The following is a 26,294-nucleotide window of genomic DNA, read 5'->3' as shown; positions in this document are numbered from 1 at the left end:
AGCCATTAACTCATTGAATCCTAGAAATGGTCCCATGGAATCACATCCACAGGCTGCAGGGGCATCTCTGAGGTGACTCAGAGAAAATGAGCCAATCAAACTCCCTAATTGTGGGAGCTGAGGGGGAACGATATGAAGGAAACTGGAGGTAGGGAGCCACTGTGGGCTATGTGTAAATGGAAGAGAAAGCTTGTCAGGGAGGGAGGGAGACACACAGGACACCCAGGTATGGAAGGGTACAGCCTTGAGTGAATGACCTCGGGCTCTGAATCTATGCAGCCCCTGGAAGCCAGAGAGACGCTTTCCAAAACATAAATTGGATCATATAACTTTGTGTAAATATCTTCAATAACTTCTTACCACACTGAGAATAAAATCCAAATGTTTTGGTGACTTTGTTCTATAATTTTAATCTCATGCCATTTTCCTGCTATCCTTTAGCCACTGATCTTCTATCATGTTTTTGAATGTGAACCCCCTTTCTTTTTTTTTTTTTTAAGATTTTATTTATTTATTCATGATAGTCACACACACAGAGAGAGAGAGAGAGAGAGAGAGAGAGGCAGAGACATAAGCAGAGGGAGAAGCAGGCTCCATGCAGGGAGCCCGACGTGGGATTCGATCCCGGGTCTCCAGGATCGCACCCTGGGCCAAAGGCAGGCGCCAAACCACTGCGCCACCCAGGGATCCCTGAACCCCCTTTCTACTACAGGGCCTTTGCACTTTTTATTTTATCCACCTGGATTTTTTTTTTTTTCTTCTTCTCAGCAACTCACATTCCTGACTCCTTTTCTCATCCTTTAGGTCTTTGCAGAAATGGCCCCTCCTTAGATTTCCCCTGACCACATTACCTAAAAAAGGTCCTTCTCTTGACATTGTTATTATCAGTTTCGGTTCCTTCCAAGCACTTATCACAATTATAATCATTTTATACATAATCATTTTACTTAACTATTTTCTTGCTGTTCATACCACAATACTCATGTTCTTAACCCTGGCATGCATAAAACAATCCAAAGTGTCCAACCACACAAATATTCTTACTTTACTAGTTTGCAATGGAGTTCAAAGGTGAATTTGTTTTAAGAACTCCCCAGGTGATTCAATTTGTCCCCAGCCAAAGCTGAGAATCAGTGCACTGGAGTGTAAGCCATGTAAGGGCAGGGATCATGTCAGTACTTCTGATAAAGGCTTGATGGATGTTTGTTTCATCGATATACTAAGAAAAGAAATAGCAATTGCTTTCTAGCAGTGATAGTGGTTCCAGATTATGTATTTGCCTATACTATACCCCTTTTCCTTGAAGTAATTTGCATAGAGCTCTATTTTTAAGAATCAATTCTTCTGTTCTCAAAACCACCACCCTCACCAGAAGACAAGAGCCCCTGGTTTTCAGGGCTGGAGAGGAAGGTGTGTGACCCAAGCCTACGCCTGTGAGGTAATTTCTCCTTTTTCCCTTTGACCCAGTATAGAGCTGCAGGGTAGTGATTGTGGGGAGGGCAGGGCCCGTCTGCCTACCTGTCCATGGAGAGCTGAGCGACCAGGGTGACATCCGTGTTGTCCGAAGCGGGCTCATACTCATAGTGCAAGAAGTAAAGGTGGGTTCGGTGGACGGTGAACCGCTCTCGCCGGAACTCGTAACACAGGTCATCCTCATCAAGTTCAGAGAGCTGCTTCTGGAGCTGAAAAGTAGGAGAAGGGGGTGGGGGGCGCGCGTATGGGATCAAGAAGGTAAGCTCCAGGGAGCTAGGAGCCTGCCTCTGGCTGAGTTGGTTATTCACTGGATTTTGTTGATGGGTCACACATAGGACAGGATCGCTGGTCTTAGTTTCCTCTGCTGGCTAGCTAGTTATTTATTTATTTAGCAATTTAATTTTAAAAAGGCAATAATTAAGGGCAGTTGTCCTTGCCATCTGGGAAAGAAGCACCATCTAGGCTGAGAATGATGGTGTTCACCAATGATAAATGTATAAGCAACCAGAAACTCCTTAAAAACAAAAAAATGCTTTGATAGGTGACCTAGTACAATAATTTCAAATAACAGGGAAGAAGGTACCGAAATCCAAATGGAACAGTACCTTTGCATGAGTTTCTCTCTTGTCTAGAGCTACAGACTTCAATCTCTGTACCAGGTATTGAAAAGACCAACCCAAAGACAAAATTTAAAAATCTATTCCTTTCATTTCAGCCAAGTTTAATCAGACTTGGCATCCACTTTTCTTTCTTCTTTCTAACTCTTGGGAAGTCCCGCTCCCTTAATCTGCCTAGAGAAGTTCTTTACGTGGCTCTACTTGCCTTCCTACCCCAACCAATGCAACAGCTGGATGACCTGCCAACAGAGAAACAAGGATTTAGCGTGTGACACCGGCATATGCAGATGCACAATACCCAGATCTGTCTGGATGTGCAGATCTGTCTGAGGATGTGCAGCTGCCCAATATACAACCATGTCATGCCAACCCCACCGTGTCCCTCCCAGGCAGGGGTGACTATGCTTGTTTTATAGATGAAGATTTGCAATGAAAAAGTAAAAGGACTTCAATAGGGACAGAAATGAGATCAGTGGATGTGTAGCGGCAGAGTGGATGGACTGAGAAGAAGCAGGAGAGAAGTCTTTTGTGGAATGGAAATGTTCTATGTCATGGTTACAGTGTTACATGTAACCCACTGTTACATGGGTTATACATTTATGAGAAGTCAACAAACTATACACTTAGAATGGGTGGATTTAACATATGCAAACAATTTCAATTGAATTTACTAAAGGTCAAATCACTGGTTACAAGATTCTTTCTGTGACATCAGCCTAGTGTATCACATGATGGCAGATAGTTGAATGTAGTTTAGTTTGTGGGGCTAGAGCTACTAACCTGGCTGAATGTAACAGAGCATTTTTTCTAAGAAAAAGGTGTATGTATATATTTTAAATCTCCAAATCAATAGTGTAATAAAAAAGAATTATATTAACTCACTTCTTCATGACCCTGTCTCAGTTAAAACCATTGTCTTGATAGATTAAGCTATAGCTTTATTTCTCAAGACGTGTGCAATGGCAGAAGAGTGCATTAATCCCTTCAATTCTTCACCCCTTCCCACATCTCTACTCTTTGTCATGTGACTTGCTTTGGCTAATAAAACTGTAGGGAAGCAATGCTGCCCTAATACTGAGACTAGGCTTCAAGGAGAAAGTGTGTGTTTCTTGTGCCTCTACCACTACCCTGAGAGAATGCCTGGGCTGGCCTGCTAGAGGATGAGACACACCTGGAGCAGGGCAGGAGCTCCACAATTGCCTCAGTTGTGGGAGCAAGGCCAGCCAAGCTCAGCTTCCTGTATTCCACTGAGGTTTTACAAGTTTAGAGCAACAGATAACCCATATGGTGTCACTGGGATTTTGTGCAGGGAGCTTTTTCATTATGTGACCTGTCCAACATATCCTCAGACAGTTAGCCTCCTGGGCCCCAGCCCACTAAATGCTTGTAGAGTTCTCCATACAGCCTATACAACTCCAAATGCACCCCCCTCCCATATTTCCAAATGCTGCTTGGAGGATCAGTTGAGATCCAGTGATCTATGAGATATTCTCACCCACCTTTAAAATTTTTAACTGTTAACAAGGATGCAGTCGGGGAGTCTCTTCAATTTTTCATGTTAAATTTGAAGTTCTGGCCTATTTGAAGATTCCTATTATGCCGACAGTGTGACCCATGTAAGGCCAGGAAACTGGAATTCTCATTCCATCTAATATTCTATGAGCCAAGGGGCCCCTTCTGACATGCAGGATTAAACCCAGATCCTTGCTGATAATCATATTCTTGCTCCCTGACCCATCGCTCCCCCGCCCCCACCCCCAGGTACTCTGTACTTGCACCAATGCCCTCTCTGCTCCCCAAACCTGCCTTTCTCTCCCTCTGAGACTTTGTATGTGTCCTACCCTCTCTACTGCCCTCCCTCCCCTCACCTGCTTTTCTCCACCAGGGGACCTTCTATTTACCTTTCAAAATTCAGCCTGGATGACACGTTGTCTGTCTGAGACCTTTGCTAGCCCTGCCAGGTAGGACTGGTCCACTTCTCTGTGCCCCGAGAGCCCTTGATTCATAACTCCACTAAAGCACTTGTCAGTTTGAACTGAAATTACTTAAGGGCAACTTTCCTGGTGACACGGTGACACTGTACCATTGCCCCTAGCACCGTGCCCACTGCATGACAGATGCTTAATATTCATGTGCTGCATGCATGCGGAATATTTGCTGCATGAAGACCATAATCATTAGAAGGCCTGTCCTTCTAACTTTCTTTTTGTATCCTCTAACAGTATGCATAGAAGGTGATCATTCTTAAGCCCATTATTTGTTCCTATATTTGCAGTTCAAGGGTCTGTGATGGTTGAAAATGTGTTAGACAGCAAACAAGCATGCATCAGGCTCTGTGCAAGGTGCTGGGTAGGTGTGATCTCCTTCCTTGGAGCCCCTCTGGGAGGCATGTGCAGCCTCATTTGACAGCTGAAAAGCAATGTCGAGATCTTGAGGTCACTCAGGGAGGTTGAACCTGGGTCTGTATTCTACTACCCCACTGCCTCTCCAGGAAAGATGCTCATTCAGCCTTGGGTCAAGAAGCACACATGGCAGCGTGGCTGAATGACGACTGGTTCTATCCCACTCCTGTCCGCACAGTCTTTGGTGAGTGGGTGAGGTGCTTAACCCTTCTGGGCCCTGACTTCTTCAAGTGTAAAAATGGGGATGATAATAGGAACTACCCCAGGGGATTGTAGGAGGATTCCAAGAGATCCTGCATATGCAGAGTACAGTGTTTAGGGTAAAGACACAGCAGACATCGTCTGTTACATGGTTGTTATCAGAGTTAGGAAATGGAGACGCCTGGGTGGATACTTTCCATCTTCAACCACCACCTGGAGGAGACAGTAGGGCAATGGCAGTGAAGGCTGGAGCTCGCTGAGCCTGGATAGCACTTCTGTCTCATGAGTGTCAGAGACAGTCCCCACATCTTCCTTGAGGAACCCAAATATACCAAGAAACCACAATGTTGCCCCTCAACTGGAAACAACCAATTCATATCCTCCTTCTCTCTCAACTACACTGCAAAAGGGCACATGCAATTATTCCCTTTTAGAGAATAAACATCTGCAAAGCTCTCTGCAAAAACAGGGTTGTTTCCGGGGGTGGGGGTTGGAGGGTGCAGTTTGATCTATGTGGTGTTTTTAATGTGTTGACAGGAGTGCATGGCTTCTGGTACAGTGAAGACAGAGGGAACATGTGAGGGTGGGTGTGGCCAGGCATGTGATAATGGAGAGCAGGGTTTTTCTTGATGAGCTTTCAAAAGAGAAGTTATCCTCATCCTGTGAGAAAGGAAGTTAGTGGCCAGAGCATGAGAAATGCATGTATGTATAGGGATTTCTCTCTATATACGCAAGCATACTCTTGAGTTAGGGTGAAACAACATTCCAAGATAGATAGCTCCAGGAGCCATTTTCTGAAAAACACCCATATATAGTGGGATCCTCAAGGCAGGAGCTGTATCCCATTCATTTCTGAATTTCCTATACCTAGAACATCTAGAGCACCCTGTGTGCTCAACAAGCCTCTACTGGATATACTCCCAGCCATGTACTCATGTTAAAAAAAAAGGAACAATAACAATAAGAAGTGCACCCAGAATCACCAAAGCATGGCCTGACCTGGTTGGGAGGGTCTACCAGCAGTCCTGGGGGGATAAGTAGGCTCTGTGAACTTCATGGTACCACTAATATGATTCAGTGGCATCCACACCCCTAGGTCACCTGTGGCCATCACGGTACCTAAGGAGGAGGGTCTAGGGAATACCCTTGTCTACCAACCGCACTGGGTATTGTGGCCAGCACATCAAATATGATGTCCAACATATGATGTCGGACTCTATGGGACTCTGGACCAACCAGATGCCTTCCCGGCGATTAATGTTATATTCCTCATCAACATGATGAGGTTCAGTGCTAAATGCTTTCAGGCGGATTGCTTTATTAATTTCATCCTTCGGCACACACCTCTGTTTTACAAAGGAGGAAACTGAGTCTCAGGGAGTTTCAGTCATCTGCTAGTTGCACGGCTCAGGAGAAACAGTTCCAGACTGAGAATACAGTCTTGGGACCTCACATAAGGGACACCTTGGCAGTGCAGTGACTCCTCTCCCCAGGGATAGATGCAAGGATCAAAGAGACCGTGGAAGACACAATGCTCCATGAAAAAGCAGGCCATAAAAATGCATATGCAGTATGATCCCAATACAGCAAAAAGACAAACAAACAAAAAGCCACACAGAAAATAGAGCAAAGGGAACACATTACAGTGTTAACAAAGCTTTTCTCTGCCTGGTGAATTCACGGATGAATCTTATTGGCTTCTTTATACTTTTCAGTACTTAACAAATTCCCTGCAATTTTCTCAAAGGAGTTAATGCGTGTTAAACTGCTTTGTAAACTGTAAAGTGCTACACAAAACCTAAGTCATGTGATTATGATTGCATTATGTACCTTTTCAAATTCTAATCTAGGACTTCTTACTGCTGACTGCATGGCTGATGTTATCTCAAGGGGAAGGTTGGAGCAGCTTAAAAACTACCTCTTTTCCACCCAAACTATGGGTGATTTCTCCAGGGAGATGCTGAGCTGGAGGGAGGGATTTCATTAACAGGGTCTGAACGCTACCGCACTCCATACTCTGGCCAGGGGGGAGTAGGAGGCTTCCTGACAAGCAAGTCACAGAAACAAAAGACAGATTTCTCCTGAGATAAAATGCATTTGCTAAATTGCTTCTTTGGGCAGCCAGCTGAGGCACAGGGAGATTTGGACTCAAGGGAAAATGGCCCTTTAAGCAGTTTGCATTTATTTCTTCCCATCCTTAAGGACAGTGGCCTGGATTGACCTCTGAGCTGTCAGAGATGATGGCTGGTCATGCCTGAGGATTCAGAGGGGTTGGAAGTGCGTCCATGGCTCCAGCCTTCTTCAAAGGCAAGAAAAGTTACAGAGAGAGGTTATGGGGATAACCGGAAACTCAGACCTGATTCCTCTGACACTCATTTTCAATGTGACCTTGAGCAAGTCATTTCTCCGATTTGTAAGACAGAGTTTGGGTTTCATAAAAGTGGCTCTCAAGGATCAAGTGCTCAATAGGGTCAGGGAACGTGCGGGGAGCTTTGCAGGCACTTTCTCATTTAATACTCACGCTGACTCCACGGCTTAGGGACAACTACTGTCCACCTTGTTTACAGATGAAAGCATTCATCATCTCAAAGGTTTAGCCACTTGTTCAAGGTCACACAGTGAGAGTTGGGATATTACCTCCAGGCGTATTTTCCCCACGTTCTTGTGCGTAATCAAGTCACTACAATGCCTTGTTAGTCAATCTCTGGGGCTCTTTCCAGTTCTAATGCTAGATGGTTCTATGACTACAGGGACCATGCTGAACGCATGCACTCCCTGCCGTGGCGGAGACCTTCTGTATGCACCAAGATTCATGTTCTCTTCTCTTCCTGAGTGCACAGCCAGGCTGCCTTCCCAGCTTTCCTTCTGGTAAGGTAACTGGCCAAGTCTGGTCAGTGGAATATGGGCAAGTTCTGGCTACTATGGTTACCACTTTCAAGGCTCTGACTTGTGCACCTTCCTCTCTGTTGGCCAGAGCAAGGGCATCCAGGAGAGGACTCCAAGGCTCTGTGGAGGGCAGAGCCACATGTTGGAAGGATTTTGGCCCCCTGAATCTGGAGAAAAGCCACCTGCCAATCACAAACATCCATTTGGGCCGATGTGAGAAATACACTTCTAGCATGCTGAGCCCATTTCACCACTGCTTGTGATACTTTAACACACCTGCTTGCCTCTTCTAGCCAGTGAGTGATGAAGACTGAGTACAACGGACCAAGTAAAGAGTCTACTTCTTATGACACTGCTCTTTCTGATGCCTTGGCAGCATGGGTGGAAGATTCTTGTGGGTAAAGTAACTCTCCAGAATGCTGCTTTATACTTTCAACATTTACCTTCAGTTTTCTGTTGCCTTGATACCCTTGACTTCATCTGTTCCTCCCAATATCTGAGTGAGACAGGCAGGGCTGCCCTACTGCCCTTAGTTGATTTGCTTGGAGAACTGGGACTCTTAACGCATATCTCCTGAAACCTACCTCAGGGCTCTTCCCTGTGGCTTTCCATGAAGCAGGGAAGCTTTATTAAACCACTCAAACAGGTAGGGAAAGATTACTAGCTCATGGGTGTATTAATCAACAAAGTTCTGGAAGCTCAAAACATTTACTAAGGAAAGCCAACAATGGGCCACTTTCCTTCTTTGACGGGAGGGGAAAGGCATGGGTTTAGGGCTATATAGAGAAGGTTCAGAGAGAATCTTTCTAGCACTCAGGCTCTAAGGAAATAATGAGGAAAAGGCCTAGTCTCCTCCCTCCTGGGTACCAGTATTAATTTGTAAACAGCATACAATAGGCCCTCACTGTATGCTAAGCCCTGTGCTAGGAATGGGGAATGAACCCCAGTTTCTATGCTTAAATTGTTCACACAGTCTGGGTGGGGAAATAAAGAAGTGACTTAGTAGAGGCACCTGGGATCAATTCCACATCAGGCTCCCTTCTCAGCGGGTAAGTCTGCCTCTCCCCTCACTTATGCTCACTCGTGTTCTCTCTCTCTCTCTCAAATAAATAAATAAATAAATAAATAAATAAATAAATAAAATCTTAAAAAAATGAAGTGAGTTAGCAATCATAATACTGCATATTCATATACCAATGAAACTTAATGTGGGGGGCAGAGGTGTGGGCATGTGCTGTGTGCCACACTGACCACAGCTCTTCAGCTGTCCCGAGTCATTTAGTCTTCACTGAGCCTATCAGGCGGACTAGTTAGACTCCCATTTTTATAGATGGGGAAACTGAGGCACAAAGAGTTTAAGCATATGGCCTGAACTCTCTTCTAAGTACTCCTCAGATTTTACCTGTGGCAGTCTTGCTCCAGGGCTGCCCTCTTAGGTACTGTACAAGGAGCTGGCTAGCAGAGAGAGTGTGCCAGAAGCAGAGGGCAGGGAGCTGCTATAAGCAAACATACACGAGGGGACAGGACCTATTTGGATGGATTACAACCAGAGCCTAGGGGCATGCATGAGGGATGTGTACAAGTTGGAGCTTGATGGGAACAAAGCAGACAGGCCACGATGGGGCGCCTGCAGCCCAGACACATCTCCCCAGGATCCTGACCCCATGGCACTTCCCTCTCTTCTCTCCCCTGGCCTCCCAGGCAAACGCTGTGACTTTTGGGCTCTAGAGCTTAACAAGCCTGTGGAGGGCCCCTGGAGGCTGGCCTTGGGCAGCCTGTCTTAGGGCTCTGGTGCTGGCCACCCGAGGGCTCTGCTGCCCACCGTGTGATTAAAGAGCTGGTGACACGCAGCTTGCACGTGACAGCAATAATGCTTTCTGGTTTTTCTCTGGGGTTTCTCTGGGATACAGCTGTTTCCACAGAGCCATCTGTTCCCTGGCACTGCCGTGCAGACTGATGCTGCAAAGTGTTTATAGAGTCTGCTTATATATGTCTTATTTTTAAATTCTAATTGAGCCACGGTGATGCTGTGGTCCTTTCTTCTTGGTGGGCTTGGTATCAGGGAACATGGCCGCACAGACTGCCCAAAACTCTTGTAGGATGAGGGAGTTGAGTCTGGAAACCCTCCTTCCAGAGGGGAGGCAGGATCTCAGGTGTCAGGATGAGCTTTTCGGCCCACATTCGGAACCAGGCCTCCTGCGGATGTGCGACACTCCATACACCTTAACCGCATCAACTCTCATGACAGCCTAGGCTGGGATTATTTCCTGACCTTTTCACAGGTGAGATTACTGAGGCCGTGGGAGGGGAGAGTTACCCCTGAAGTCCTAGATCTAGTTCTCAGGCCAGGTGTTCTGATTCCAAGTACAGGGATCTTTCCAGCACTCCACAGATGTTTCAAGAAAAGGACTTAGGGATCCCTGGGTGGCTCAGAGGTTTAGCGCCTGCCTTTGGCCCAGGGCGTGATCCTGGAGTCCTGGGATCGAGTCCCGTGTCGGGCTCCCGGCATGGAGCCTGCTTCTCCCTCTGTGTCTCTGCCTCTCTCTCTCTCTCTCTCTGTGTGTCTCTCATGAATAAATAAATAAAATCTTAAAAAGAAAAGGACTTAACAATAGTTCATGTGTTCACCAAAATTGACTGAGCACATGCCAGGTAATCTTTTATGGGCATGAAGATATATTGATGAATGAAACAGGTAAAAATCCCTGCAGTCACAGAGCTTCCATTCTCATAGGGAAAGACACAATCAACAAAATAAAGAAGTCAAGAATATAATCTATTGAGTTAGTGGTACATATTATACAGAAAAATTAAGTCAGGAGGCCTGGGACACAGGGGTGCTGGGGTACAGGTCAGGTACTGCAGGTGTAGACCGAAGAGTTATAAATATTTGCACAAAGACCACTCAGCCATGGGTCAAGCTTCACACGAGTTCCAGGGCTGCCACTACCTGTTCTAGGAATTCACTTCTCTGAGCTTCTAGTTCCTCCTCTAGAAATGGAGGTGATCACTACCTTGCAGGGTTTGTGAAAGAGTAAGAGATGGTTGTAAAAGTAAAAACCACTAGAACCATCACCAAGTAACCTGTAGTTCTCATTATATTCATCTTATCCATGGAGCTCCATCCACTTGGGAAGCATGGCCCCAGTTACCACTTCTGAGTTACACAGACCTGCTTTCCAATCGTGGCCCACCATATAGGAACTGTTTGACTTTGAGCAAGTAACTCATCCCTTCTGAGCTTTGGTTTCCTTATCTGTGAAATGTGACTCATAAAGCCTACCTCCCTCGATTGGGGTGAAGATTAAAGTTGCACTTCCTTTTCTCTTTCCCTGCAGGAAACCCCAATCGGCAGAGGCTAAAAAAAGCAGAGGAAGGTCTTGAAGCGACGCAGAGAGCTGTCTCCAGGCTAGGAGATAGAGTGGTGAACGTCTAGCACAGGGACACAGACTCAACAGGCTTCCGAGTCTCCTGTGTCATCACTTGGACGCTGGTACTGGTTTCCTGGAGGGCGGTTTGGCAAGGATGCTGGGAACAGGGCTGAGCCCGAGTGGAATGGGCTGGGCCATCGATTCACGAGGTCTGCTGTGGACACGGGCTAAAGAAGCTCTAAGTCTGCAGACACTGTCCATTGATTTACAATTCCACGTACAGGTCAAAGCTCACTGGGGTCCAGTTTTTTTTTTTTTTTTTGCTTTTTGCTTTGTTTGCACATTTTGGAGGTTTGCTATGTCTCATAATTGAACTTCTACCACAACAGCGCATGATTCTTCTACTTTGAGTCTTTCCAACTTACATACCATTGGTTTTTCTTTCCTCAGCTGCCAGAGGAAGGAGGAACAGGGAGGTGAGCCCAGAAAGGGTTGTTCTGAAGCTGATGAACTCAAAGTGACAGCTGTCAGAAAGGAATCTGCAGAATAAGCAGGATAGTCCGAGGCCATTTCCTGCCAGGATAAATAGCATCCTCCTTCCTCTAGCCAATTCCTGCCCCCTCAGCCTAGCCAGCGTGATCTTACTGAAAATTGCAAACTGAGTTTCGTACACTTAGGTTACCAAAGGGGGCATATGTGTTTGACCAAGATTCCCATCCAAATGGATTCAAATGTATATATTCTAATAACTCTGCATTTTAAAAGGTGAGCTTCCTTTATCTGGAAAATACCCTTAGGTGGAACAAGGCTCTCCTGATGATACAGCATCGCTTTACAAATACAGTGCTTAGGAAGAGCTGCATGTTTCCAAATAACCAATGTATGGAAACATGCTACCCTAGCTGCCAGGCTGTCAGGGATGCCAGGGGGTAGGGTGCCCTTATTTTTCTCTGCTCTATAGGACAGGACTCAGATTAATGGGTTCCTTACAGACAGGAAGACTACACTCATCATGAGGAAGAATGGGTTAGCATCTGGAGCTTTCCCCAGCAGTGGAGGAAGCTGTTGTAAGTGATGAGTTTCTTGTCTTTGGGAGGATTCCAGCGGAGGCCGGATGCAAGCCTGTTAGAGATGCTGTAGCAGGATTTTTGCACGGAGTTGGGGTGGAGAACATCTGGGCTTATCCACCTGTGTTCTGTGGAGTCCCAGGGTTCCCTGGATAGACCTGAGGGGCAAGGTTGCTGAGGAAAATGGAGAGATGTCATGGGACAGGACAGGCTGTGTGTCCCATCAGCTACTGCCTATCTAAACCACAGATGGAGGCTGCTCTTCCAAACCAAACCATCTCGTCCTAGAGGAAGAACCCCAAACACAGAATCTAAAATGGGGGCTGCTTCTCCCATCGTAGCTTCACACTGGCTTCCTGAATTTACTTGTGTATTCTCTTCAGCAGGAGGGTCAGCCCAAAGGCCTCCCCTTCCTACCCAGAGTCTCTTAATTGGTGGGAAATCCACTTGGGATTGTGTGGCCCAGAGCTAAAGCGACAGCCCCTGGGATGCTTATAGACGGAGCTCTAAGCAACGCTGTAGCTCCCCTCTCTGGAGTTCTGCCTAGGAAAAATGTTAACAAAACCTGAAGACCATTCGTGGAACAACAGGTTTGGGCCCAATCTCAGATGGGTTCAGTATCGTGATCTGTGAAAAAATGCACCTCAGTGAACACTGTGTTCCTGGTGCTGAGTCCCATTTATGGTGATTTAACATAAAGTGTCCACGAAACACTGTGACAAAGGCATCACCGTCCCCATTTATCAGATGGTGACCCTCAGAGCACTCACATGACTTCTCTGAGTCACGTGTCTCCGGAATGAGTGATCTGTGATGACAGGGGAGCCCACCATCTTATCATCATCACCATCATCACCTCCTCGGTGAAGAAATAATAACCATCTTGTGCAACTGCTTATGCCCTCACATTGCCTTCGCCTGAATGTGCCCTGTTCCCATTCACCTCGGGTCTCCACTGCTCCCTCCCTCCCACTAGGTCCACCTTTCTTAGCCTTCAAATCCTCCCTCCTCCAGGGAGTCTCCTGTGATGCACCTGCTCTTCCTTACCGGTGAAATGCCCTTCTCTTGGGCTACTGAAGTGCCGTCTTGGTCTGGTGCTCCTCACACGGGAGGATGACCCCCGCTTGTCTGCATCCCTCGCTGGAGCAGACTTTGATTTGCACCGCTCCCCTGGATCACTAGCCCTGCAGCTGGTGCCTGTTTGAAGGACTATCTGCCTGAGACACTGCTGTTGGAGACCTTTCCCCTCTAGGGCCTGCAGTCCTATGAAGAGGTTCCCAACGTCATTTCTTTGACACTGCCACCCTCTGTGCGCTTGTCAAAGCTCTAACGACCTCACCCCCAGGGCTGGGAGCATTTAGCTTTGGCCCAGATCCAGGATCTTATGCTTTCCCTCTGGCTGTGTTTGCCTAACACTCGACATGCTGCAAAGGGCCAGAGGGTGGAACTCCCCCCAGGGACACAATGTTCGGGGACCCAAAGTTACAATTTGCTTGTCCCAGCCCCTCTCTGGGGGTGGGCTTGGCCAGAGGAACCTGGCTGCAGCAGGGCACAGGGACCTACCCTCTTGATTTGTGAGGGGGAGTTGTATCTGCCCCTGTCTTAGCACCCACAAAGCAACCCACCTGTTCTCTGATCCCTGCCGCTGCTGCCCTAGGTCAGAGCCCCATTGCCATCTCTTTGCCTGGGACGTAGCAATGGTCTAACTGGCCTCCCTGCCTCCAATCTGTCCTTCTCGTTGTATTCTCTACACGGAGTGATTTCTCTCAAATGTAAATCTGACCATGATTAAAGCCCTTTGGTGGCTCCTCACTGCTGACAGGGTCAGTCTAAACTAAGCAAAGCCAAGGCCCCTCCGGTCGGCTTCATTCCTTGTCACTCCTAACAGGCCTGTGCTCTAGGAAACTGACTACCAGCATATTCTCATTGGACTCCCTGCTTTTCCATCTGCTCTCCCCTCACCTGGTACTTCCTTTGTCTCTATTATTTGTTCAACCCGTTCAATAAATATTTGTTAAGTGCTTATGATGTGCTTGCTTCTCTGCTACAGGAAGGAGTCCCCAGAGGTGAACAGGACAGGCAAAGTCTCTAAGGGTCTTATATATTCTGCTCTTCTTTTCCGGGGTGGGGGAGGGATAGGAGACAATTACATGAACCAACTAATTGTGCATAGTAGTGTGTGCTCTGATAAAAAGAAAATGGGGCACATCACAGTGACTTATAGCATCACTGGATGCCCCTGTTAGGGGAGGGGGGCAAGTTTCTGAGGATGCTACCTCTGAGACAGGTGGGTGCTAAGGGGCAGGGTGTTCCAGGCAGAGGGGAAGCAAGCACAAAGGCCCTGCTTTAGGAATGAGACTGGAATGCAGAAGAAACAAAGGTGGTGGTTGTGGCTATTGCACAGTCAAGGGCAGAGTGTTTGGGACAACAGCTGTGGTGAGTGCTCAGGGAAGGCTGCCCTCTTGCTCATGGCCCCCCCTGGACCCAAGGTGACCATCCTCTTGGCATCTCTAACATTTGTTACATGACAAGCGATTTATGTATAGGGATGGAGTCAGCCTGTAAGTTCAACCTGGGTGGCCTGGCAGGGTGTCTGGCAGGTGGCTGGCACTGATGCATGCTTATTGAGCAAATAAATACAGTCAGATTAGGAGAAGGACCACCGATGACTTCCCCACTCTGATGACCCAGCAGGGGAAAGAGGTGCAAGTGGGTAGTTTATAAAGGGAGTCCCACTTTGTAAGATGCCCAACAGTACACTTGGGGAGCACACTGATAGAACAATTAACTGGTGGCTTCATCCTGCCAAGGCTTTTTATTGAGTCTTTTCCATGTAGGAAAAAACAAAGGTGAGAGAACAGTTTTCATTTTAGTGTTTGAGGGAAAAAGTGCCGAATGGGCACTCAGATATTGATGATGATGGCAAATACTGATTTGAGTAGAGAGAGGATGGCAAAACCAGAAGAACACAGCATTTGTTGAAACCTCTAAAGTGCTTTCCAGACTCTGAGCCAGAGTTCAAGTGCTTAATGGTATTCTTTTCTCTACTGCCAGTGGTGGAGAAGGGCAGACACTGACAAAGGCATGGAAGGTGATGTGGAGAAGGCCCAGAGCTCAAGGGGACTCCACTGTGACCTGGGAGCAGATGCCAGAGGGCAGGGTGGCCGTGGGACCAGTCACCCTGGTAAAGGGCCAGGTGAGTGCGTCCTCCAGACCTTCCGTAGACACCATCCCCTGACGCTGGGAACTAAAGGAATTCTCCTGACATCCAAGATAAGAATATAAATAATAACGATAATAGTAATAAAAGGAAATTCTGACTCTTTCACCTGCTCACAACATCCTTCCACTCGGCCTTCTGCCCTTCTGATGCTCAGCATCTGCCGTTCTCCTCCCTGGGCTCCAGCCCCTGGGCACACTGGCCATCCTGCAGGTCTTCATGTTGGCTGTGGCCTGCCCCAGGGCCTTTGTACTAGCTACTCCCCCCGACCTGGAATGTACTTCCTTTGCTCTTCCACCTCTCTCCCCAGCTTTACTGAAATGGGGAGACGGCGTATTAACATAGCATATTAAATGGCAAATTAAAAAGTTAACATAATGAAAACAATTTGGAGTTTAGACGTGTTACGTTCATGATACTTTCACTATAATCAAGGTAATACACATTATCCATCACCCCCAGAAGTTTCTTAGTTTTTTTGTGTGTGTGTTAAGAACACTTAACACATGAGATCCAACTTCTTAAAATGTTTAAGAGCACCACACCCTGTTAACTCCAAGCACCGTGCAGCATAGGAAATCTCTGGGACTTACTCCTGTTGTGTAACTCTAACTTTATACCCACTAAACACACCAGCTCCCCATAACCCCTCTCCCCTCCCCGGTAACCAGCATTCTGTTGTCTACATCTGTGCATTTACTATTTTAGATGTCTCACACATGGGGCATCATGCGGTATCTATTCTTCTGTGACTGGCTTCTTTCCTTAGCATAATAACATCTCCGTGGTTCACCCATGTTGTCACAAATGGTAAGATATCCTTATTTTTTAAGGTTGGACAATATCCTATTGTTCATACACATGGCGTTTTATCCATTCATCTGTGATGTCGATGGGCACTGGGCTGTTTTCACCTGTGGCCATCAAGAGTAATGCTGCAGTGACCACGGCAATGCACATACTGCCTCAGGATCCTGATTTCAATTCTTTTGGAAGCACACCAGAAGTGGGATGTTGGGTCATAGGGCAGGTCTCTCTGTAATTTCTTGAGGAACCTCCATACTGTTTTGCACAGCACCCACAGCATCGTATTACAGTGCACAGTGTTCCAACTTCTCTACATCTAACCATTTCTCATTATCTTTTGTTCTCTGGGAGCAAACATCTTTACAGGCGTGAGGGGGTATCTCACTGTGGCTTTGATTTGTATTTCCCTCATCCTTTGCTGTTCTATGGCTGGCTCTTTCTTGTCATTCAGGACTCAGATGGAACACCACTTTCTCAGAGAAGCTGCCCTCTGCCCCACCCCACCCTGGCCCCTGCAAACCAGTGGAGTAGCTCAGCTGCTCATTAATATGCCACCATGTAGCACCTGCCACTGGCTGATCATTTTTCCTGAACATTCATAGTTATCAAGTGTGTTTCCCCCATGAGAATATTAGCACCACAACAGCAGGGGACCATCGTCCTTTGTTTTACCTATGCATGCTCAGGGCTCAGAACAGGGAGGCCCTCAGGAAATGTTCACTGAATGAACAATCACTTCTATCTCTAATACTTAGGGTCAAGGAAAGAGAGAAAATATTTATTGAGCAGCTAACATATGGCAGATGCTGAGCCAGGTGCTCTAAATGCAATTCAAAACCCGCCTTTAAGTTTTACATCTCCTTTGGTGGTTGAGGAAACGGAAGCACAGAGAGGGTGAGTAACTTGCTGGGGGTCATGTACTTGGTAACTGGAAGGGATTAAAGCCAGCCCAGGTCAGCCTGACCCAGCATGCCCTGCCTTCTTCCATGACAGTGTGCGGCTTCCCCATTTCCTGCTCCCCAGAACTTCAAATCACTTCCAACCTTGCTCCTTGCTTGCTGTGAGCAACCTGCTGTGCCTCAATCTCTGCACTCAGATTGGGGGAAGAAAGAGGGTTTCTATGCACATCACATGAAGTATAAGGTAGGAAAAAATTATCAGCAGCGAAGACACAGGAAGATACAGGTGCTAGCTATGCCTGGAGCCTGTACCTAACGCTTTCTCCACCTACACTACCCCTAAAGGAACCAGTTAGTGCACCTCATCGGGGCTGAGCGTACCCCCTCTCTGCCTGCAGTGATGAGCATGGAGCAGGGGAGACGCTGGAGCACCAGTGTCCCCACCCCATCCCAATGGGACCAGGGGCAAGGGTGCGGCTCGTCCATCCAGGGCCCCACGAGCCTCTTACGTTTTCGCTGTTGACGTCTGCTTCGCTGGGGCAGCCAAAGAGTTCTCGCCTCAGGAGGTTTCCATCGTACTCCAGGAAGGTCAGATAGAGGTTGCGGAAAAACTCCACATGCTTGTTCTTCACCCGCAGCTTCTTGGGGGAGTTCCAGTGAATGACCTGGGGGGGTGACAAGGAGGTAGGCAGGTGGCATGGGCCTAAGCACTATTGGGGGGGGCCTGTCCATTCACTCGCTCACTCATTCATTCACCATTTACAACTGAGGGGTGAAGAGGAAGGGCGCTGAGGCCACATGGCCCGGGTTCCAATCCTGCCTCTGCTCTTGGGCAAGTGACTTACTGTCTGTGCCTCAGTTTCCTTGTCTGTGAACTGGGGAAAGCAAAAGTTCCTGCTTGTGCCAGCTTTTAAGCTTCTGTCTCTCAGCTCCAAGCCTCCTGATGCTGAGGTGGGGACTCTGAAAACCCTACTGCTACCTTGCCAGCCGCCTCCTGCTGGGTGCTGCCAGATAGACTGGGAGTCTGGGGGAGGAGAAAGGAAGGTGGCCTTCCTGTTGCTTCCTGTCCCTGCAAGCATCACCCTACCTCCGTTCTTCAAGGCAGCAGTGACACTTCCTTCGTTTAGCAGCAGCTAGAAGCATTTTGCAGCTTTTCCAGCATGCAGCATGCACCTCCTGGTCTGCCTCAGAGCTGCCTACAGCCCCCAGCCCAGGTCTGGGAGCCAGCCCCATGTAATGATTCCTACCTCCCCTCTGTTCCTTCAGCGCCAGGGGCAGTAACTCTTTCCTGCTATTTCCTATTTTTGCTTTTTTAGTTACCAAATCAACACTTTATGTCTAAGTTGCTATTTTTAAAGATTAAATTCTCTGTTTGAATAATGGGGATGCTTTCTGCCTCCAGCCAGGGCCGACGGATACACTGTATCATATAGCTGCTTGAAAAATCAACTCGTCAATACCCGTAATGCAGGCAAGGAGTGTCTGGCACAAGGTGAGCACCCCAGAAAGGCCTGCGAGGATGTGCCTGGGGTGCACCGGGTTGAGAGAGGCACAGCCACCTCTGTTGACGGTGCTTGCCCTTGCTTGGCTGGTGGTTGGCCAGAGATGTGTCTACAAACAGAGCGTAGAATGTGATTCGTGAAGAGAGGGTCAATGGGAACCAGAGCTATGAATAGGTAGCTCAATGCCTGTGCTGGGGCTTGAACGATGAACCAGAGCTCCCCAGGAGGCAGAGGCCAGCATGGAGGGGACGGTGGTGGCACAGTGCCGGCAGAGGGAAGACCCGTGGGATAATACAAAGTCAGGTGCTGTGGCCGGAGTGCAGGTGCTGGGTGGGAGATGAGGCCAAAAGTGTGAGCAGGGTGTGGGGAGAGCCCAGCCCCATGCAGGCCATGGTCAGAACTCAGCTGTGGCACTGGGGACCTCACTGAGGGGGAAATCACTAACCCTGGGTTTGAGTATGATGCTCTGATCATAACAGACAAGACAGGAATGCAGGCTGCGAGGGCCAGAAGAGCAGCCAGCAGGGACAGCTCGTGCCCTGGGCGGGGGAGCTGGCTGGGCAGGGGCCGGGCGGGAGCACCCTTTGCCATCAGCTTTATAATCACGGTCTTCTTTTAATCCTCATGGTGCCCTGCATGAGGAATGCAATCTTAGAGATGAAGAACCTGGAGAAGTGACTTGCCCAAGGCCACAAACTTGGTAAACATGGGAACCGGGATTCAAAATTAAGTCTGAATAAACCTGATTCCAAAGCCCATGTTCTTCTGTCCACACGGGGAGAACAGGAGAAGCCAGGTTTTAAAAACTTCCCTGCTCATGCCTTGTCATGTTACAGAAGATATGAACGCACTCTCCCCTTTCCCCCACTTGCCGCCTGTGGTGGGGGGACCAGCATAGCTGACGGTGACACAGAGGAAGGAATGGGGTGTCCAGAGCTCGGTTCCTCCCTAGTTCCCTCCTTTAGCCACATTCTGTCTGCAGGAGCCTGAACAGAGCCAGCATTCGGAGTAGAGAGTGGGGCCCTCTCAGTGTCTCCTGGATGTACGGCAGCCACAGCCCTCGACGCTGGCTTGGTAAATGCTGCTCTGCAAGACCAAGTCCCTCTTCTCATGGCAACAACAGGAAACCCACTGAGTACAAACCATACCTGCCACAGCCTCCCAAGACCAGGATGGTGTAAGGGCAGAGCAAGAACCGGGGACGTCAGGCCAGCCTAGGTGTGAATCTCAGCTATGCTCTATGCTCTTCACTAACTGTGTCCTTGGGCAGCTCGTTTTATTCCTTGGGGCTTCAGTTTCTTCATGTGTAAGGTGGGAACCAGTAAACCCAACTCCCCAAAGGAGTTAAGAGGTTTAAAACAAACGCCTAGCCCAGTGCCTGCAAGCCAGGATGGCCCCATATTCTGTGGGTTCTCTTCTCCCCTCAAAGATGATGGCAGCAGCCTGCCTACCAGCATTCTGCATCCCCTTTCTCCGAACCCTGCCAGCATGAAGTCCACCGGAGCAATAAGCAAGGAAGCGGGTTAAGCATTCAGGATGGTGCAGAAGGGCCAGCAGACCGTCCCTGGAATGAGGCCACTTGGCGGCGCCTGCATTTCAGGGAAGGAAGAGCATGCAGGATGTGTTCTCTTCCTGTGCCTTTTGAAGGATGTGAGAAGGAAGGAGAGGGAAGATTCTCCCCTGAGAATACACCAATTCGGGCATGAGAAGGTCCTGGGCCACGCATTAAAATAATTGCATGCAAGCTGGTGTCACTCACACCCTGTGGGGATCATGTCTTTACTGCAAGAGACTTTGGTGCTTGCCAAGTGCTGAGCGAGCAGGAAGGCTGATGGATGTGCAACTGACTCAGGAAACATGAAGTTCCTCAACAGGGAGAAACTTACAGGAAGTAAAAATAAGGGCTATCCTCTGGGTCCCCAGACAAACAAATCTTTACTCCTTGTGCACAAATCTGCCAGGGACTTTGGAGACACTGTGTCATTAAATCCCCCAGATAAAGCCCATTTGGATCCCACTGTCCTTTTTACAAAGATGGTACCAGGCTTGTCTGTATCTCACAGCTGGTAAGGGGCAGAGCTGAGACATGAAGCCGGTGCTAAACCTGAAGTCCCAGGTTCCTTACTGCTGTCATGCACGGCATCAATGGGCTGAATGCTTTGCAGATGAGGGCAGTGAGGCTTACAGAGGAGCTGGCTTACCTAAGATCTCATGGGGTGTTTGGACAGGGGCAAGGCTATGATGAGGACCCAAGTCTCCAGGTAGCCCCGACCCCTTCCAGGCCACCTCTTATCCCACCATGTCTTGTTCTGTTCTGTGCCTGGACAGTGCTCTGGGTCTGTCTATTGCCTCCAGGTAGATACTGCTACCTGGTGTTCTACAGAAAGCAGCAAAGGTTGAACGAAGGAAGGGGAAGATGATGTGGTTGCTGGCAGGTCAAGGGGGTTCTGGAAAACCCTTTGCAACTTGCCGACCCAGCAACAGGGAAGCCTACTCAAAGGCTCACTCCGACCGAGATCCTGGTGCTTGCTGAGTGCTAAGCCAGCAAGAAGGCTGAGGGATGTGCGTCTGGCTCAAAAAATTTTAGTCTCTCACCAGGGAGAAACTTAATGTATATTCAGATGTGCCTTTTTCTCCTTAGCAGGACACAGCATACTCCACTCCCCTGTGCTAGGCTCTAGAGAAGTAAATAATAGCTATGTTTATCTAATACCCGCTATACACTAGACGTGGTTGGTGTGCGTGCATGTGATGTTTTCACATGCAATCCTCAAAACAACGTGGTATCCCCATTTTACAGACAATAATGCTGAAGCCGATCCTAATGCAGGGTCACTCAACTAGTAAATAACCAGTCCTAATACAAAATCAGGTCTGTCTTGCTCCCTCATCTTTTTCTTTCTACCACATCATTCATTCATTCAGTAAATATTACAATGAGCACTGACCGCGTGCCAGGCACTGATAGGGGCTGTGAATGCAAAGATGGACAGGGGATCACGACTCTCTTTCTGGAACTTACAACTGAGAGAGAGCAGGACATTAAGTTAACCATCCATTTTAAATTACAGGTGTGCTACGTGCTCTTATGGAGATGTTAAAAGAGAGATTGTTAGTGATGGTCGCTGGGCAGGGCCACCTGAATATAAAGAGACCAAGGCCCAGAGGGAGAAAGTGACCTGCCCAGAGTCACACAGCAAAAAGGGAGAAGTCATGCCCAGGTTCTGTCTCCCGGGGCACTGTTCCTTCCATTAAACCATATGCCTGCTTTGGAAAATCCAACTCAGGATTAGTATTGCTGATAATTTTGATCAGGGCATATCTGACTACTGAGAAATGTCATTTCCTGGTCCCTTGAGGGACCATCATTGCTGGCTTGGGGGCAGCAAGCCGGTGGTGTAGATGACATTTGCTGACAAGCTTTCACACACGAGATGGGAGTGACAATGGAGAATGTGTCCTGAAATAGATTTTTGCAAAGAGCTGGTAAATGTGTATGAGTCTACCAAGGCTTGTGGTGGAAACTATCATAACTTACTCTACTTGCTGAGGCACATTAGCATGGCAATAGTAATTACTATCAGCAGCTAGCATATACAGGATGTTTCCTATGTGCCAAGCACTGCTCTCAATACTTTGCTGTCATAGCTCATTTAACACATTCATTTAAGAGTAGAGGCGATAGTCTCCTTATCCCATCTTACAGGTGGGGAAAGTCCACTAAATTGCCCTAAGTTACATGGCTAGGAAGTGAGAGAGTCAGGATTTGAATCCAAAGAGACAGAGATACTTGGGATCTCTCTCTCATTTCTCTCATGTCTGTAATCATTAAATGACTCTGATCACAGCAATGAATGAAATTTATAGGAGAATTATTGGATCATAAAAGAATCCTACTTTCCCCTTCTAAGCACAGGGACCTCACTCATCTCTGGGATCCTGAGGCTGAGGATGGTTTAGGACTTCTCAGGTACAGGGGCTGAACCTCCATCTTGGCAGGAAGCAGAGAAGGAGGCATCCAGGTTGCATGCCAGGTGGGCTGCAGAAGCTGCCAGGCACCAGGGGCCCCATGGGTGTGATCTGATTTGGATCTGAAATGTCTGTGAAGGCTGAGTATGTGTGCAGACTTGGGAGTCAGCAGGCAGTGAGCCAGAGAAATTGACAGAAATTGATTACTGTTCAGGAAACTTAAACATCATCTGGGAAGACAGCAGAAGTCAACTTGATTAAAGGAGAAACACGAGACTCTATCGCCCATCAAGGAAAAAGCATTTCAAAGGTAGAAGCAAGACCTCGGTACAAGGACAAGGCTATGGAAAGAGCTCAGTCAAAAATTCAGCTTCTGAAGCACTCACAACCCAGAGGGTTCCTAAAAGTAACTTACGGTGCCCAAAATGCTAAGACATCAGAGCCTGTGTGCAAGTGCCAGGTGAACAAGAACTTGGGCTATGTATCTTCCAAGTTATGGGAATGAGGGGTAATCTGGAAAACGGGTCTCTGTCTCAAGACCTTCCTTGATTTTCTACGACCTTCCTTAGCCTGGTAGTTAAGTCTGTTGCAAACTGACTCCTGCTTACAATTTCTTTTCTATGTCCAGGCTGGAGGAACTTCCTAGTATTTCTTGAACCTGTCTTTCATGACGTGTGTCTTTGCATATGCTCTACCCCCCTCCCCAGAATATCCTTCTTCTCTACCATGTGAATGCCTGCTTGACCTCCATGGCGGAGCTCAAATACATGTCTCTTCTGTAAATCTCTGCCTGACCGCTTGTGGCAGACGGTTCCCTCCTAGTAGGTCTGTCCCTCTACTCCATTCTTCATTCCTGACAGAACACTAACTTTATAGTTGTAATTCCCAGCGTCTGTGAATGGATCCTGATCCATTTAAGGTCTAAGCTAATCATGATGACCCTATGCTCTGATTGCCCAGACCCCCTTGCAGCTAGGTTGGCCATATGATTCAGGATTGCCCAAAAAGATACATGAGGAAGCATGTATTTGATTTCCTAATAATAAGGTTCAGAGAAGGTGCCATTCTGCTCACATCCCACTCACCTTTTTGTTGTGAACACAGATGTGATGACTGGAACCATGACAGCTATCCTATGACTATGAGAAAGTCAACATCCTGCTGTCTAGAAGCCAATGTCTATAGCTACTCAGAATTCTTAGCTAAGAAATTAAACTCCTCTATTTTAAGCCTCTGCAAACTAAGTTTTCTGATTCTTACTGTAAGCTTTCCTATGTAACACCCGGGCAGTTGCTGGGCCCTTCCTCAGTGCTCTATAGACTCTTGCACTTAACTCTGTAGAGAACTCACTGCACACTCTTGTAATTATTTATTTACAAGCCTGCACCTGGCAGCACTGGGATGTGAATTTCTGGGCTGGCAGGGAGCATGACTTATTACTCTTCCTGAGTGCCATAGTGTCTGGCAGGTAGTTAGTATTCAATAGCTGCCCTTTGCTTCAAGAATGGAAATCATGATGATGACATTCTCTATAATCCTCACATTCTGTCTGTCTACAGCAAATCATTTATAAAAGCCCTATTAATGTGGACTTTAGGATGGGGAAATATATTCCCCCTTTCTTTGTGTAAGGGCCAAACAGCTTGTCATTTTCTCTTGAAAGAGTTTAAGCTCCCTCTGTTCTTACCCTTGTTTGGTATTTTAAGGAGGAGGACAACAGTCTCACAAGTCCCTTTCCTTGTCATCCTCAGGATTATGATGCACAGGAGAAAGGGACAAGCAGACAGATCTGCAGGCCAGTCACAGCTCCAGCTCCTATCAGCTGGTGGCCCGCACTAAGTTGCCTGGTCTCACGGAGACAGTCCCTCACCCGCAAAAGGGATGTCACAGCAACCACCTTGTAGTTGGTGGTCCAGCCCAGGACTGATGGATGCATGCACAAGAAGGTATACTGAAGGTGCTCATCAAATTACAGAAGAAATTGAGGTTTTGAGTTCACAAAACAGCCACCTTGCCAACTGAGGAGGCAGGGTGAACACAGAGTCTCTATGTCGGAAAGAGGAATGAGAAACAAGACTTGAAACAAGGGACTACAGATGGTCACAGCCTGAGGCAGAAGGGCAGGATGAAGCCCAGAGATGAAGCCAGGGGCTATCCAGTAAGGTAGTAAGGCCCACGCTTCTAGTCAAGTTCAAAATACTGAGCAGATACCAAAGAGGGCTGTTAGGCACAGAAGCAAAGCAAATTTACCCCTGCTTCCTCTTGGCTCTGTCACCTAAACCACTTGATGTAAATGAACCTCTATTTTCTAATCTGATACAAGGAAATAATACTGCCTGCTTCCGAGGATCAATGAGACAAGAAATGTAAATGCATCTGCTGCAGAGCCTGGAGCAGTTCATGAGAGGTGGACAATCTAAAGTGACACCATCCCCTAGTACCTATTTAAAGCCCAGACTGCTGACTCCCTGAATGTAAGGCCTGTTTTTGTCCAGCTTTGCACACATCGTGACAGGCTTGGTCAATGTTTGCTCACTGCCCGTGGAATCCACTCCGCTTCTTCTATTGCCCCGCTAATTGTGGAAGATTCTATCCCAGCTCTCATCCTCCTCCTTTCTCACCCCTAACCACTACCCGGAGTGGCTATTAAATAACAACAGTGGGTTTGAAACTCAGAGTCCAAGCCACAAAGGCTCTGGTGACTCTTTGTCTCCTTTTACACAGCTTCTTATTGCTTCTTGGTTTTTACAAGTCCCAGAAAGAAAAGAAAAAATTCTTCCCAGACAAAAGTGCATCATTCATTCCTCAGGAAGGGGGCAGAGGACAGACCAGACTCAGTGATTACTTAGCATCCTCATCTGGAAAAGGAAGGCACAAGGCCTGTCCTGTATCCTACCATTTCTTGTTCTCCATCTGTAACCGTTCTTATTTTTTCCCCTGCCTGAGGATGGGGAGGTTGGAGAGGACAAATGACCAAAGGAAAATAGATATTCTTGATAATACTCAGGGCTGGGAGAGTCATGAATCCATGAGGAGATCTGGCTATAGTCTCTCATGGCCATCACGTTCCATATTTTCAGTTCCTTTATGTATGTATGTATGTATGTATGTATTTATTTTGCTATAAAATGGGGTTAACGATCTGTTTGAACTGGATTTTGATATGTGTGGAGAATTTCTGGCAGGCCCAATTGCAGGAAATGGCAAAGCACTACAAACAGCCTAAGAATCCTCAACGAGTGTTGTCTTCATGTGGCTCCTCTGCAGACAACCAACTTAAGACTTGCAGATGTAACTGGCCCTGTACTCCCCCTCTCTCTATGGGATTAATTACTAAGACTTTACTCACGTTTCACAGAAGCCCCACAGTGTCCCTCTGGGGAGTATCTCTACTGATCTGGGGACAGAGAGGATAGAGGGAAGCAGATTCCACCTCTAGGGATGATACGGAATCTTTAGCTGAGGGAATCTCCCAAGGTTGGTTGAGGAGCAGCTGGGTTTGTAGTCCAGTGGGATTTTGCCAATTTGGTGGAATCATCAGTAATGCCCTGAGGGGTGGGTACCATATGAATCACTGCTCTGGGAAAGGCAGCTGGCTTCCTGGTTCCCAGCTGACACCTTCAGTGGTGGCCCCCTATCTTTTTTCTGTATGTCCTGCATCATCCCCTCGCAGACCCAGACATGGCCTTCTTCCCATGATTCTCATGGGGCTATGGGTCATGCCTGGTCCATCAGAAGCAGGGGCATGTGACTCAGGTTGACCAATGAGTCATTTCTGACCATTCCTAAGAACACAAAGATGGGTTCAGATGTGGACGTGTGTCCTAAGAGGGGTCAACAGAATCATTTAGCTGAGTCACTGAAAGAAAGAGGGTCTTCT

General features: G+C 47.5%; 1 protein-coding gene across 4 annotated transcripts in view; it reads right to left on the bottom strand.

The window, feature by feature from the left end:
• The window catches only part of LARGE1 (LARGE xylosyl- and glucuronyltransferase 1), a 528,281-nt gene that overhangs the window by 36,809 nt on the left and 465,178 nt on the right, over nucleotides 1-26,294 (bottom strand). For all 4 annotated transcript variants that reach the window (XM_077914722.1, XM_077914719.1, XM_077914720.1 and 1 more), the window contains 2 exons: nucleotides 17,453-17,608; nucleotides 1,519-1,682 (listed from right to left, as the gene is read on the bottom strand). In XM_077914722.1, the coding sequence (XP_077770848.1) occupies nucleotides 1,519-1,682; nucleotides 17,453-17,608 (320 nt within the window). The remainder of the gene's footprint in view (nucleotides 1-1,518; nucleotides 1,683-17,452; nucleotides 17,609-26,294) is intronic.

The sequence above is a fragment of the Canis aureus genome, chromosome 11, assembly GCF_053574225.1.
Source record: "Canis aureus isolate CA01 chromosome 11, VMU_Caureus_v.1.0, whole genome shotgun sequence".
NCBI classification, from domain to species: domain Eukaryota; kingdom Metazoa; phylum Chordata; class Mammalia; order Carnivora; family Canidae; genus Canis; species Canis aureus.
Note: the sequence above shows the minus strand (reverse complement) of the source record. Positions and strands in the feature narration are given on the sequence as shown.